This window comes from Salmo salar, chromosome ssa15, assembly GCF_905237065.1.
Source record: "Salmo salar chromosome ssa15, Ssal_v3.1, whole genome shotgun sequence".
Lineage (NCBI taxonomy): Eukaryota > Metazoa > Chordata > Actinopteri > Salmoniformes > Salmonidae > Salmo > Salmo salar.
In genome coordinates, this window is record NC_059456.1 from 55,461,102 (window position 1) to 55,475,391 (window position 14,290).

At 45.2% G+C, this 14,290-nt stretch overlaps 1 protein-coding gene across 2 annotated transcripts in view; it reads right to left on the minus strand.

The window, feature by feature from the left end:
• Window positions 1–351: 351 nt before the first annotated feature.
• Window positions 352–14,290, minus strand: part of LOC106571775 (opsin-5) — a 32,003-nt gene continuing 18,064 nt past the window's right edge. For both annotated transcript variants that reach the window (XM_045695883.1, XM_045695884.1), the window contains exons 3-4: window positions 9,720–10,045; window positions 352–2,075 (exon numbers count right to left, since the gene is read on the minus strand). In XM_045695883.1, coding sequence (XP_045551839.1) covers window positions 1,788–2,075; window positions 9,720–10,045 — 614 coding nt within the window. In that variant the 3' untranslated portion in view covers window positions 352–1,787. The remainder of the gene's footprint in view (window positions 2,076–9,719; window positions 10,046–14,290) is intronic.

Sequence of the window (14,290 nt, forward strand, 5' to 3'; positions counted from 1 at the left end):
GTTATGGTTTAATGGAATGGTATGTGTACTATATATCCAAAAGTATGTGGGCACCCCTTCAAATTAGTGGATTCGGCTATTTCAGCCACACTCGTTGCTGGCAGGTGTATAAATCGAGCACACAGCCATGCAATCTCCATAGACAAACGTTGGCAGTAGAATGGCCTTACTGAAGAGCTCAGTGACTTTCAACGTGGCACCCTCATAGGATGCCACCTTTCCAACAAGTCAATTCGTCAGCTTTCTGCCCTGCTAGAGCTAACCCGGTCAACTGTAAGTGCTGTTATTGTGAAGTAGAAGTGTTTAGGAGCAACAAAGACAGAGAAAAAAAGATGCTTATCTAAAGCTGTTTAATTTTCTCAGAGTAGCTCTGTTACAATCATTAGAGGTCACACAAACAAGGTCAGATGTGGAAAACCTGGGAATAAAAATCACTTCCTGAAGTTTCCAGCGGCCTTCAAAATGGCACACTATTCCCTATTCCTTACATAGTTCACAACCACTGCCACATCAGAATAATATTAGCTACATAGGGCTCTGTCTAAAAGTAGTGGACAATGTAGGGAATAGGGTGCAATGTCAGATAAGCTCTCCTCTGTTAACTTGATGGTTCCTGGAGCTTCTATTGGGGACAGACACACAGAACACTCTAGACATGGGGAGGATAGTCAAGAAGGCTGTCTCGTAGCCTGCCAATGCTACAATATCCAACAAGTCTCTCAAAACAGGAAGAAAGGGACCAGAACTATGGCCATAGAGACCATTGTAAATGCTCATAGTGACCATTGTGAATGGCCATAGTAACCATTGTGAAGTTTAAGTTCAATGCTACAGTACCTCACAAGAACATTCAACAATAAAGTGAACTTTACAATAACACTTAAAGGGACATTATGTAATATTTTTGCATTTTCATTTCAGAAAATGTCCTTAATATATCTGCGGTAATAGTGTAATGTTTCACAATATTTGTTAAAAAATAAATAAATTGGGGCCCACACAAAGTTACATTATGATGGTGCAGCCCTCCTATTTGACAACAAAAGCTGGTCTGTCGCTTGTCAAATTGGAAGGCTGGACCCTCCCTCTCTTCCATCAGTGTCACTCAGAGGCATGGTTATCTACTCACAAGCACAATGAATAATGGCAGAAATGGTGTGCAAAACTGAAAGTAAAAAAGACTCAGAAATTGACTTGCTATTTCCTGGTTGCTAAAATTCTACATCGCAAGTAGAATTGCAAGTGTTGTAGCAGTGCAAATGTTGTTGCAATTCACCTAGTTTCCATTAGGGGGCTTCATTCATGATGTTCATTCATGATGTTCCTTTAACTTCAAGCCAAAAAACACAATGCTTTACAACTTTTTATAAACATGTATGAGCCCTTATAATGCTTTATTACAATGATTATAATATGTGATGTGTCTTATGACTGCATCATAATACATTTTGTCTGTTGACTTCAAGTAAAGTGTTACTTTGTTAGTGATGTGGCAAGGACGAGGCTATGACCTAGTAGTGTGTGCTAGGATGACAGTGAAGAGAAACAGTTGATTAACTCACACCCCATCCATTTGTGACCCTTTAACGCACACGCACACACACAGTCTTAACCCTTTGACGGGTACGGACCAATGTTCAGCCCTGTTCAAACAGACCGTGTTCCAATACTTTTTTAACGGGAGCTTGTCTGCTCTTTATCAGACTCTTTCCAGCGCCGCAGTTCCCAACTTCCTCACCAAGGGAGCTCTACTCTTATCATCCGGAAGGCTCTGTAGTAGGTCAGACCTAACACTGCCTGCCCTCCTCTCCTGTCTCCCCACACGAAGGCGAGTCTGGTTGTTCAGAGCAGCAGATCAGGACCTGGAGCTGGCGGAGCTCGCGTCTAAAGGTGCGTCTGAAGATGTAGTAGATGAAAGGGTTGTAGGCCGTGGAGCCTTTAGCGAACAGGCAGGGCAGCAGGGAGACCACGGGGGCCAGGCTGTCCTTCCCCTTGGTGTGGAACATACTCCAAAAGCTGAGCACCACGTAGGGAGACCAGGCTACGATGAACCCAGAGCTGATCAACACCGCCATCTAGGGTGAAGAGGAGAGGGGGAGGAGATAAGGGAGAGGGGAGGAGAGAAAAGGAGAGGGGAGGCGTTTGTCTGTCAAAAACATAACATAGACTATGCATACAGCCATGTCAAACTTCTTAACCTGAGGTAGCCAAATTTGACAGGGACTAAAGCGTTTCTCGTGATCTAGACTTGTACGCTTTGTCACAGTCACTCATGAGCTTTGCTTGAGCCCCATGTCTGAAAGACCCTAAGTAGTGGAACCAGCGTGAAATAGGGTTTTGCCCGGATAAATATCATCTTCCAAAATGTCAGCAAAACTGGTACTGTTTTGATATCTAACCAGAATTGTATAATTCATCCCTTGTAAACAAACAAACAGCGCAAAAACAAAGTAATATCTTTCCAGGTGGGATAGCTAGCGAGTGGATAAATCATGCCTCTCCCTAATGTCAATATGCCTTGTCCATTGCTGTTCTGGTTAGTGATTATTGTCTTATTTCACTGTAGAGCCTCTAGCCCTGCTCAATATGCCTTAGCCAACCCTTTAGTTCCACCTCCCACACATGCGGTGACATCAGCTGGTTTAAATGTTTCTAGAGACAATATCTCTCTCATCATCACTCAATACCTAGGTTTACCACCAATGTATTCACATCCTATCATACCTTTGTCTGTACATTATGCCTTGAATCTATTCTAAAGCGCCCAGAAACATGCTCCTTTTACTCGCTGTTCCGAACATACTAGACGACCAGTTCTTATAGCCTTTAGCCGTACCCTTATCCTACTTCTCCTCTGTTCCTCTGGTGATGTAGAGGTTAATCCAGGCCCTGCAGTGCCTAGCTCCACTCCTATACCCCAGCTGCTCTCATTTGTTGACTTCTGTAACCGTAAAAGCCTTGGTTTCATGCATGTTAACATTAGAAGCCTCCTCCCTAAGTTTGTTTTATTCATTTCTTTAGCACACTCTGCCAACCCGGATGTCCTAGCCGTGTCTGAATCCTGGCTTAGGAAGACCACCAAAAACCCAGAAATGTCCATCCCCAACTATAACATTTTCTGACAAGATAGAACTGCCAAAGGGGGCAGAGTTGCAATCTACTGCAGAGATAGCCTGCAGAGTTCTGTCTTACTATCCAGGTCTGTACCCAAACAATTTGAGCTTCTACTTTTAAAAACCCACCTTTCCAGAAACAAAACTCTCAACGTTGCTGCTTGCTATAGACCACCCTCTGCCCCCAGCTGTGCCCTGGACACCATATGTGAATTGATTGCCCCCCATCTATCTTCAGAGCTCGTGCTGCAAGGTGACCTGAACTGGGACATGCTGAACACCCCAGCCATCCTACAATCTAAGCTTGATGCCCTCAATCTCACACAAATTATCAATGAACCTACCAGGTACAACCCCAAATCCGTAAACACGGGCACCCTCAAAGATATCATCCTAACCAACTTGCCCTCCAAATACACCTCTGCTGTTTTCAACCAAGATCTCAGCGATCACTGCCTCATTGCCTGCATCCATAATGGGTCTGCGGTCAAACGACCACCCCTCATCACTGTCAAACGCTCCCTAAAACACTTCAGCGAGCAGGCCTTTCTAATCGACCTGGCCCGGGTATCCTGGAAGGATAATGATCTCATCCAATCAGTAGAGGATCCCTGGTTATTATTTAAAAGTGCCTTCCTCACCATCTTAAATAAGCATGCCCAATTCAAAAATGTTTGAACCAGGAACAGATATAGCCCTTGGTTCACTCCAGACCTGACTGCCCTTGACCAGCACAAAAACATCCTGTGGCGTACTGCATTAGCATCGAATAAACCCCCGTGATATGCAACTTTTCAGGGAAGTTAGGAACCAATATACACAGGTAGTTAGAAAAGATAAGGCTAGCTTTTTCAAACAGAAATTTGCATCCTGTAGCACATACTCAAAATGTTCTGGGACACTGTAAAGTCCATGGAGAATAAGAGCACCTACTCCCAGCTGCCCCATGCACTGAGGCTAGGAAACTGTCACCACCGATAAATCCACTATAATTGAGAATTTCAATAAGCATTTTTCTACGGCTGGCCATGCTTTCCATCAACTGCCCTGCACCCCCCACAGCAACTCGCCCAAGCCTCCCCCATTTCTCCTTCACCCAAATACAGATAGCTGATGTTCTGAAAGAGCTCCAAAGTCTGGACCCCTACAAATCAGCCGGGCTAGACAATCTGGACCCTCTCTTTCTAAAATTATTTGCTGAAATTGTTGCAACCCCTATTACTCGCCTGTTCAACTTCTCTTTCGTATCGTCTGAGATTCCCAAAGATTGGAAAGCTGCCACAATCATCCCCCTCTTCAAAGGGGGAGACACTAGCCCCAAACTGCTACAGAGCTATATCTATCCTACCCTGCCTTTCTAAGGTCTTCGAAAGCCAAGTTAACAAACAGATTACCGACCATTTCGAATCCCACTGTACCTTCTCCGCTATGCAATCTGGTTTCAGAGCTGGTCATGGGTGCACCTCAGCCACGCTCAAGGTCCTAAATGATATCATAACCGCTGTCGATAAGAGACATTACTGTGCAGCTGTATTCATCGACCTGGCAAAGGCTTTCGACTCTGTCAATCACCACATTCTTATCGGCAGACTCAACAGTCTTGGTTTCTTAAATGACTGCCTCGCCTAGGTTTTTTTATTTCACCTTTATTTAACCAGGTAGGCTAGTTGAGAACAAGTTCTCATTTGCAACTGCGACCTGGCCAAGATAAAGCATAGCAATTCGACACATATAACAACACAGAGTTACACATGGAATAAACAAAACATACAGTCAATAATACAGTAGAAAAAAGAAAAAAGTCTATATACAGTGAGTGCAAATGAGGTAAGATAAGGGAGTTAAGGCAATAAATGGGCCATGGTGGCGAAGTAATTACAATATAGCATTTAAACACTGGAATGGGAGATGTTCAGAAGATGAATGTGCAAGTAGAGATACTGGGGTGCAAAGTAGCATGATAAATAAATAAATACAGTATGGGGATGAGGTAGATAGATGGGCTGTTTACAGATGGGCTATGTACAGGTGCAGTGATCTGTGAGCTGCTCTGACAGTTGGTGCTTAAAGCTAGTGAGGGAGATATGAGTCTCCAGCTTCAGTGATTTTTGCAGTTCGTTCCAGTCATTGGCAGCAGAGAACTGGAAGGAAAGGCGACCAAAGGAGGAATTGGCTTTGGGGGTGACCAGTGAGATATACCTGCTGGAGCGCGTGCTACGAGTGGGTCCTGCTACAAGTGGTTCACCAACTACTTCTCTGATTGAGTTCAGTGTGTCAAATCAGTGGGCCTGTTGTCCGGACCTCTGGCAGTCTCTATGGGGGTGCCACAGGGTTCAATTCTCGGGCCGACTCTCTTCTCTGTATACATCAATGATGTCGCGCTTGCTGCTGGTGATTCTCTGATTCACCTCTACGCAGACGACAAAATTCTTATGGCCCTTCTTTGGACACTGTGTTAAAACGTCTTTGGGATAGGTGGGACATTAGCGTCCCACCTGGCCAACATCCTGTGAAATTGCAGAGCGCGAAATTCAAATTAAATTACTCTAAATATTAAACTTTCATGAAATGACAAGTGCAATACATCAAAATATAGCTTAACTTGTTAATCCAGCCAAGGTGTCAGATTTCAAAAAGGCTTTATGGCGAAAGCAAACCATGCGATTAAGCCCTAGGAACTGCAATCGGGGACGATTTCGCCCTATTATAAAAGTGCCAGGCATTGAAATCAGTGGTATGCTTTTTTTATGGTTTGTCCTTGGGGTTTCGCCTACCATTTCAGTTCTGTTATACTCACAGACATTATTTTAACGGTTATTGAAACTTTAGAGTGTTTTCTATCCAAATCTACCAATCTATATGCATATCCTAGCTTCTGGGCCTGAGTAGCAGGCAGTTTACTTTGGGCATGCTTTTCATCCAGACGTCAAAATACCGCCCCCTGTCCCAAATAAGTTTTAACTAACCTCCAGATGAGCTTCAATGCCATACAACTCTCCTTCCGTGGCCTCCAACTGCTCTTGAATGCTTGTAAAACTAAAAGCATGCTCTTCAACCGATCGCTGCCCACACCTGCCCGCCTGTCCAGCATCACTACTCTGGACGGTTCTGACTTAGAATATGTGGACAACTACAAATACCTAGGTGTCTGGTTAGACTGTAAACTCTCCTTCCAGACTCACATTAAGCATCTCCAATCCAAAATTAAATCTAGAATCGGCTTCCTATATCACAACAAAGCATCCTTCACTCATGCTGCCAAACATACCCTCGTAAAACTGACCATCCTACCGATCCTCGACTTCGGCGATGTCATTTATAAAATAGCCTCCAACACTCTACTCAACAAATTGGATGCAGTCTATCACAGTGCCATTCGTTTTGTCACCAAAGCACCATATACTACCCACCACTGTGACCTGTACACTCTCGTTGGCTGGCCCTCGCTTCATTCTCGTCGCCAGACCCACTGGCTCCAGGTCATCTACAAGTCTTTGCTAGGTAAAGCCCCGTCTTATCTCAGCTCACTGGTCACCATAGCAGCACCCACCCATAGCATGCGCTCCAGCAGGTTTATCTCACTGGTCACCCCCAAAGCCAATTCCTCCTTTGTCTGCCTTTCCTTCCAGTTCTCTGCTGTCAATGACTGGAACGAACTGCAAAAATCACTGAAGCTGGAGACTCATATCTCCCTCACTAGCTTTAAGCACCAGCTGTCAGAGCAGCTCGCAGATCACTGCACCTGTACATAGCCCATCTGTAAACAGCCCATCTATCTACCTCATCCCCATACTGTATTTATTTATTTATCATGCTACTTTTCACCCCAGTATCTCTACTTGCACATTCATCTTCTGAACATCTCCCATTCCAGTGTTTAATTGCTATATTGTAATTACTTCGCCACCATGGCCCATTTATTGCCTTAACTCCCTTATCTTACCTCATTTGTACTCACTGTATATAGACTTTTTCTACTGTATTATTGACTGTATGTTTGTTTATTCCATGTGTAACTCTGTGTTGTTGTATGTGTCGAACTGCTTTGCTTTATCTTGGCCAGGTCGCAGTTGTAAATGAGAACTTGTTCTCAACTAGCCTACCTGGTTAAATAAAGGTGAAATTAATTTAAAAAATGACTGTGAAGCTGTGAGTCAGAGACAAAGAGGTGTGAATCTGTCTTTGTTAATGTATCACTACACCCTGCTCTGTGTATGCACAACATTACAGAGATAAACTAAATGAAACCCTCCATCTGGGTTTTGTGAGGCTATCGCCAGCTGGAGATGGATCTCAGTCTAATAGGTCATTCATTATCTATCTGTTTGCATCGTAGGAAAGCAGAAAACTCAACTGGGCCTAACCACTGGGCATGAATTAAAGAACAAAGTGAATGTGAAAGATGTATTCAGCTACTCTTGAAGGAACATTTTAAATTCAATAAAAACGTTTTTTTTCTTCTTAATGCTAAATTATTCATTTTGTCATTTAAAAGCCTTCCACATTGCATGAATAAAATAACTAAGCAGCACTCTTCATATGAATCACACTGTGGACGGACACACACACACACACACACACACACACACACACACACACACACACACACACACACACACACACACACACACACACACTGGAATGTTTCATGCTGCTGTGGGACCAACAGATGTGTGAGAGATTTGTACAGGAACAGACAGATGTGTGAAATGTCAGAGAGGTGACCGGGAGGTGACCGGGAGGTGACCCAGCATGCTGTCAAACACTACAGATTCATCAGAGGGACACACAGAGACACTGGTAAACTATTCTTTCTCTTTCTCTGCTCTCCCCTCACTGTCTCCTCTCACCTCTTCTCCTCTCTCTCTCTCTCTCCCTTTCTCTCTGTGTTCCATAAATGAGCATTAATGGTAATAAGAATGGTTAAATCACATGCTTTTTCAATGGTAACAATGTTATAAAGGGCCGTACAAGAAGAATGTGACAACTAGCATTGATGTCCATAAGAATAGTAAACTTACATATCCTTGTTCTATAAGCAGCTATAATTTACACAGTATTTGTCTTGGCAGCTTGTGGAGCACTGTGTGAGCTATTGCCCTAAATATAAACTATCCACAGATTCAATTAATCACAAACACACACGTCCTAGAGATAAGCAATCATTTGTATAAGAATTTCAGTGTTACTTCCCATCTCAAATCATATTAGATTGGTAATTACATCAAGGAGCAACAGGAGGGAGGCAATTTAACAATATCCAAACAAGGCCCTTAGCTTCACTCAACAGTGCAAACTGTTGTTGTTCTTGTAGGTTTGCTGTTTGGCCCATTGGGCTATAGGGAAAGATAAATTGCTCTTTATTTTGTCATGTTTTAAACCATATATGTTTCATGATTTAAACCAGACACCATAGGAAAGCTGTCACGTGTGCTCCCTCTCCGGCCTCTAGGTCACCAGGCAGCTCGTTATGGCGCACACCTGTCACCATCGTTACGTGCATCTGCGCATAATGACACTCACCTGGGCTCCATCACCTCCTTGATTACCTGCGCTATATATGTCACTCCCTTTGGTTCCTTCCCCAGGCGTCATTGTGTCTGTTTCACGTCTGTGCGTTGTTGGTGGTTTGTATTGTTTCATTCAGTTATTAAATGATTCAATCTGTCACGCTCGTCGTTAGAAATAGCGGAACAAAACGCAGCAGGTATGTGTATACTCATCTTCTTTATTTAACGGAAAAGAAGGAAAAAACCAAACAAACACGTATACAAAAAATAAACAAAACGATGAACGACAAAATGATAGCCTTGAAGGCAACACAGCAATCCAAAGACAATCTCCCACAATTAGACAAACAAACACACCCAACTAATATAGGACTTCCAATCAAAGGCAACACCACACAGCTGCCTTCAATTGGAAGTCCACCCCAATTAACCAAACATAGACATACAACTAACTAGATAACACATAAAAATACATAAACACAGACCATAAACCAAAAACCCGGAAATACTAAATCAAACACCCTATTTTCCAAAAACACCACCCCGAACCACATAAAACAAATACCCTCTGCCACGTCCTGACCAAACTACAATACCAATTAACCTTATACTGGCCAGGACGTGACACAATCCCTGAACTTGCTTCCCGACTTCCACGTTACAAAAGCCCTGAGATTTGGGTTATCAAAGGTTTATACGTAGTAAATAAATAAAAAAATTATGGCTTAATTTAATAACACTTCTCATTAATTTAACAACTTACATGATTGATTTATTAACTTCACCATATTAACGCATGAATAAACTCACTAATCTAATTAAAGCTGGAATCCGTATTTAAACTGCCATGTCCATTTGTGATATTACAACAACAAAGAAGTTACTTTAAACAACGAACACCGTTTTCTCCCTTGGATATCATTGCACGCACAATAAAGCTGCCGAACGCTGCTCTCCTCCGTTTCACCAACAAACAATAACAAAGGTGCTGGGGAGAACAGTGGCACTGTTTTACTTTATGCCGATTCCAGCTTTAAAGAAAAAATATTTAATTAAACGGTTAATAAACAGTCAACAGATAAACGTTCATACTCACCAGAGTGACCTTCCTCTCGATGTGTCCGTAGTTGAAGTCGCTGCTTTGGATGGCCTGGTAGGCCTTGTGGAGTTTCCAGGCTATGCCGAAATAGGAGAAGAGGATGACAAGGCAGGGGATGAAGGTGCAGAGGATAGACAGAGACATGATGAAGGTGGAACGGCTCAGGGAGTCTTGGTAGCTGGCCCAGTCCACGGAGCAGGCCACCCCGAAGGGCTCCGGTCCATAGCCACCCCATCCCAGTAGAGGGAACACAGCCCACAGCCCAGAGTACAGCCAGATCACACTGATCACCATGGTGATGGTCCGACGCTGGAACTTGTTGCCTGGTGAAGAGGTAGAGGGGGGAGAGGTAGAGAAGGGTAGGAAGAGGGGTAGAGGAGTACTCTAATCCTTAGCATAAACCTTACCCTAACCCTAATCCTAACCCTAAACCAAAGTTTAACTCTAGTCAGATCACACTGATCATCATTATGCTATGATGCTGGAATTTATTACCTGTATGAGAGTTAAAGAGGAGTGTACAGTAAGGACAGCTGAAGGACACATTCACATCCTTTGATGTGTCACTTTTGATAATGCTGGTGTTAGGTTGTTCAAGCAGTGTGGTTGTTGTTGCGGGTAGCATTATCCATGTGGGTGCTGTCTCTGTGTGAGTGGTAGCATGAGGTGTGGCTCAGCCTCAGGCCTGTTAGATTCAGTTGGGCGCATTAAGCGATGCTATGTTTCGGTTATTTTTCTTGAGTTTTGAGGTTGGTACGATGTATTGGAAGATTTTATTGTCCCAATGAAGGTCCAATAGACATGGTTTGCCACTGTACAGTATATATATATATATATGCTTTTCTCTCTATACATAAATCAAAATGGACAGCTGAAAGCAAGATGATGTATCGTAGGCTAGCTTGTTGCTGGACCTGGTTGGTTTGGTAAAGTAGTTTATTACCGTAGGTCCGATCAACGGCAGCAGGGCTGCATCTACATATGAGGACACCGAGGTCGGGACCTCTGTCATTTTTTCTCATTTGAAAAAAATAATAATTCACCACTCTCTCAAATTTTCTAACTCTGCCCTCTCGCGACACAGGCCAAAGGCCTAAGACGTGAAACGAACTACCCCATCTCGGACAAAAGTCTTTTTTTTGTTATTCTTTTTACCTCGATTTTCCATTTGAATTTAATATATTACCCACCTTTTCTTTTAACACTACATCACTGATATTAAGTAACATCCTAATAATTCATGTGAATGTGATAATACAATAATATGTGTGCTCCATTGATGTTTGTTTGTGCGGAGCTTGATTAGTAATGCCTAGGAATACAAATGTGAATGCTATGTCGTTTGAGAAAATAGATATCTAATTAAAGAGATGACGATTTTATGCAATTCATCATTACAATTGACTGAACAGTCGTTGATGCTACATGTCACTGTGAATCATTTCTCATATTTCCCTCCTTTCAGGGGTATAACATTACTTATGGCTAATAGGCTATGTGTTTGTAGATCGACCGATGTGAATTAACCTACTGCAGCCAAGGTGTAACGGGCGTCGTAAGGATTGGACCAAGGTGCAGCGGGAACGTGTATACTCATCTTCTATATTTAATTAAAAGAAGGAAAAACAAACAAATCACGTAACAAAACAACGAACGACACTAAACAGTCCTGTCAGGTGCACAGACACAAAACAGGAGACAACTACCCACAAATCCCATTACAAAAACACCCCTATACATAGGACCTTCAATCAGAGGCAACGAGGAACAGCTACCTCCAATTGAAGGTCAATCCAAAGAACTAAACATAGACTAGACTGAACATAGAAATACACTAACATAAAACATAGACCAAAAACCCCCGGAACACATAAAACAAACACCCCTCTTACATAAGTACATAGCCCAACAAACCCCGAACCACACAAAACAAACACGCCCTGCCACGTCCTGACCAAACTACAATAACAAATAACCCCTTTACTGGTCAGGACGTGACAGTACCCCCCCCAAAGGTGCAGACCCCAGATGCACCTAAAACATCAAAACAAAACCTAATCCAATAACTCTAAACACAAACAAAAAATAACCCCCAACAAACCCCCATCCCAAAACTACAGGGGAGGGAAGGGAGGGTGGCCACCATCACCGACGGTTCTTCTGCAACACCCCCCCTCCCAATACTCCCCCCTACGGAGGTGGCTCAGGAGCGGGACGCAGACCCCGCTCCACCACTGGCTCACCCCACTTCAGTGTTGCCTCTAGAGCGAGGTCCCTCTCCGTCGACCCCGGACTGGGGACCCTCGCAACGGGCGACTCTGGCTGCGTCGGACTGGAGGTCGACTCTGGCTGCGCCGGTTCCGGACTGTAGGGCGACTCTCTCGGTTCCGGACTGTGGGCCGTCTCTCTCGGTTCCGGACTGTGGGCCGTCTCGCTCAGTTCCGGACTGTGGGCCGTCTCGCTCAGTTCCGGACTGTGGGCCGTCTCGCTCAGTTCCGGACTGTGGGCCGTCTCGCTCAGTTCTGGACTGTGGGCCGTCTCTGGACGGGGCACTGTCGCCGGACACTCTGGACGAGGCACTGTCGCCGGACACTCTGGACGAGGCACTGTCGCCGGACACTCTGGACGAGGCACTGTCGCCGGACACTCTGGACGAGGCACTGTCGCCGGACACTCTGGACGAGGCACTGTCGCCGGACACTCTGGACGAGGCACTGTCGCCGGACACTCTGGACGAGGCACTGTCGCCGGACACTCTGGACGGGGACTGCGCACTGAAGACCTGATGCGTGGAGCTGGCTTAGGAAGTGCCAGACTAGGGACACGCACCACAGGGCTAGTGCGAGGAGCAGGAGCAGGACGAGCTGGACTGGGCTGATGCACTGGAGGCCTGGTGTGTGGGACTGGTAGTGGAGGTACCAGACTGGAGACACGCACCCCAAGGCTAGTGCGAGGAGCGGGAACAGGACATCCTGGACTGGGCTAACGCACTGGAGGCCTGGTGCGTGCTGCTGGCTTTGTAGACGCCAGACTGGAGACACGCACCTCAGGGCTAGTGCGGGGAGCGGGAACAGGATACACTGGACCGTGAAGGCGCACTGGCGGTCTCGAGCGCAGGACTGGCACCACTCTTACTGGCTGGGTGCCCGCTTCCCCCCGCAAATACGGCACGCTGGCACCGAGCATACCGGCCTGTGGATGCTTAGCCTCGACGCTGTGCGCATCACCCCATAGCACGGGGCCTGACCAGTACCACGCTGCCTCTGGTAAGCACGGGGAGTTAGCTTAGGGCTCAACCCTGGCCCAGCCAAACTACCTGTGTGCCCCCCCAAAATTTGTTTTGGGGCTGCCTCTTAGGTTTCCATGCCAACCGTGTTCCAACAAAACACTCCCGGTCCTCTCCAGCCTACCTCCATGGTCCCTCTCCGGCTAGGATCTCCTCCCAGGTCCACGACTCCCGATAGCTCCTCTCCAGCTCCTTACCCCGCTGCTTGGTCCGTTGGTGGTGCGTAGTTCTGTAACGGGCGTCATAAGGATTGGACCAAGGTGCAGCGGGAACGTGTATACTCATCTTCTTTATTTAATTAAAAGAAGGAAAAACAAACAAATCACGTAACAAAACAACGAACGCCACTAAACAGTCCTGTCAGGTGCACAGACACAAAACAGGAGACAACTACCCACAAATCCCATTACAAAAACACCCCTATACATAGGACCTTCAATCAGAGGCAATGAGGAACAGCTGCCTCCAATTGAAGGTCAATTCAATGATAAACATAGAAATAGATAGACTAGACTGAACATAGAAATACACTAACATAGAACATAGACCAAAAAAACCTGGAACACATAAAACAAACACTCCTCTTACATAAGTACATAGCCCAACAAACCCCGAACCACATAAAACAAACACCCCCTGCCACGTCCTGACCAAACTACAATAACAAATAACCCCTTTACTGGTCAGGACGTGACACAAGGTGAAAATGGCTGGGGTCATTTTTGCCTGTTTTTACTGTTCTCCAAATCAGTTCGTCAAATGTATGCCCTGCTAGAGCTTCCCCGGTCAACTGTAAGGGCTGTTATTGTGAGGTGGAAACATCTAGGAGCAACAACGGTTCAGCCGCGAAGAGGTAGGCCACACAAGTTCACAGAACGGGACCGTTGAGTGCTGAAGCGAGTAGCTCGCAAAAATCGTCTTTCCTTGGTTGCAACACTCACATCCAAGTTCCAAACTGCCTCTGAAAGCAACGTCAGCACAAGTATTGTTCATCGGGAGCTTCATGAAATGGGTTTCCATGGCCAAGCAGCCGCACACAAGCCTAAGATCACCATGCGCAATGCCAAGCTTCAACTGGGGTGGTGTAAAGCACACCGCCATTGGACTCTGGAGCAGTGGCAACGTGTTCTCCGAAGTGATGAATCACGCTTCACCATCTGGCAGTCCAAAGTACGAATCTGGGTTTGACGGATGGCAGGAGAATGCTACTTGCCCCAATGCATAGTGGCAACTGTTAAGTTTGGTGGAGGAGAAATAGTGGTCTGGGGCTGTGATAAGAGAA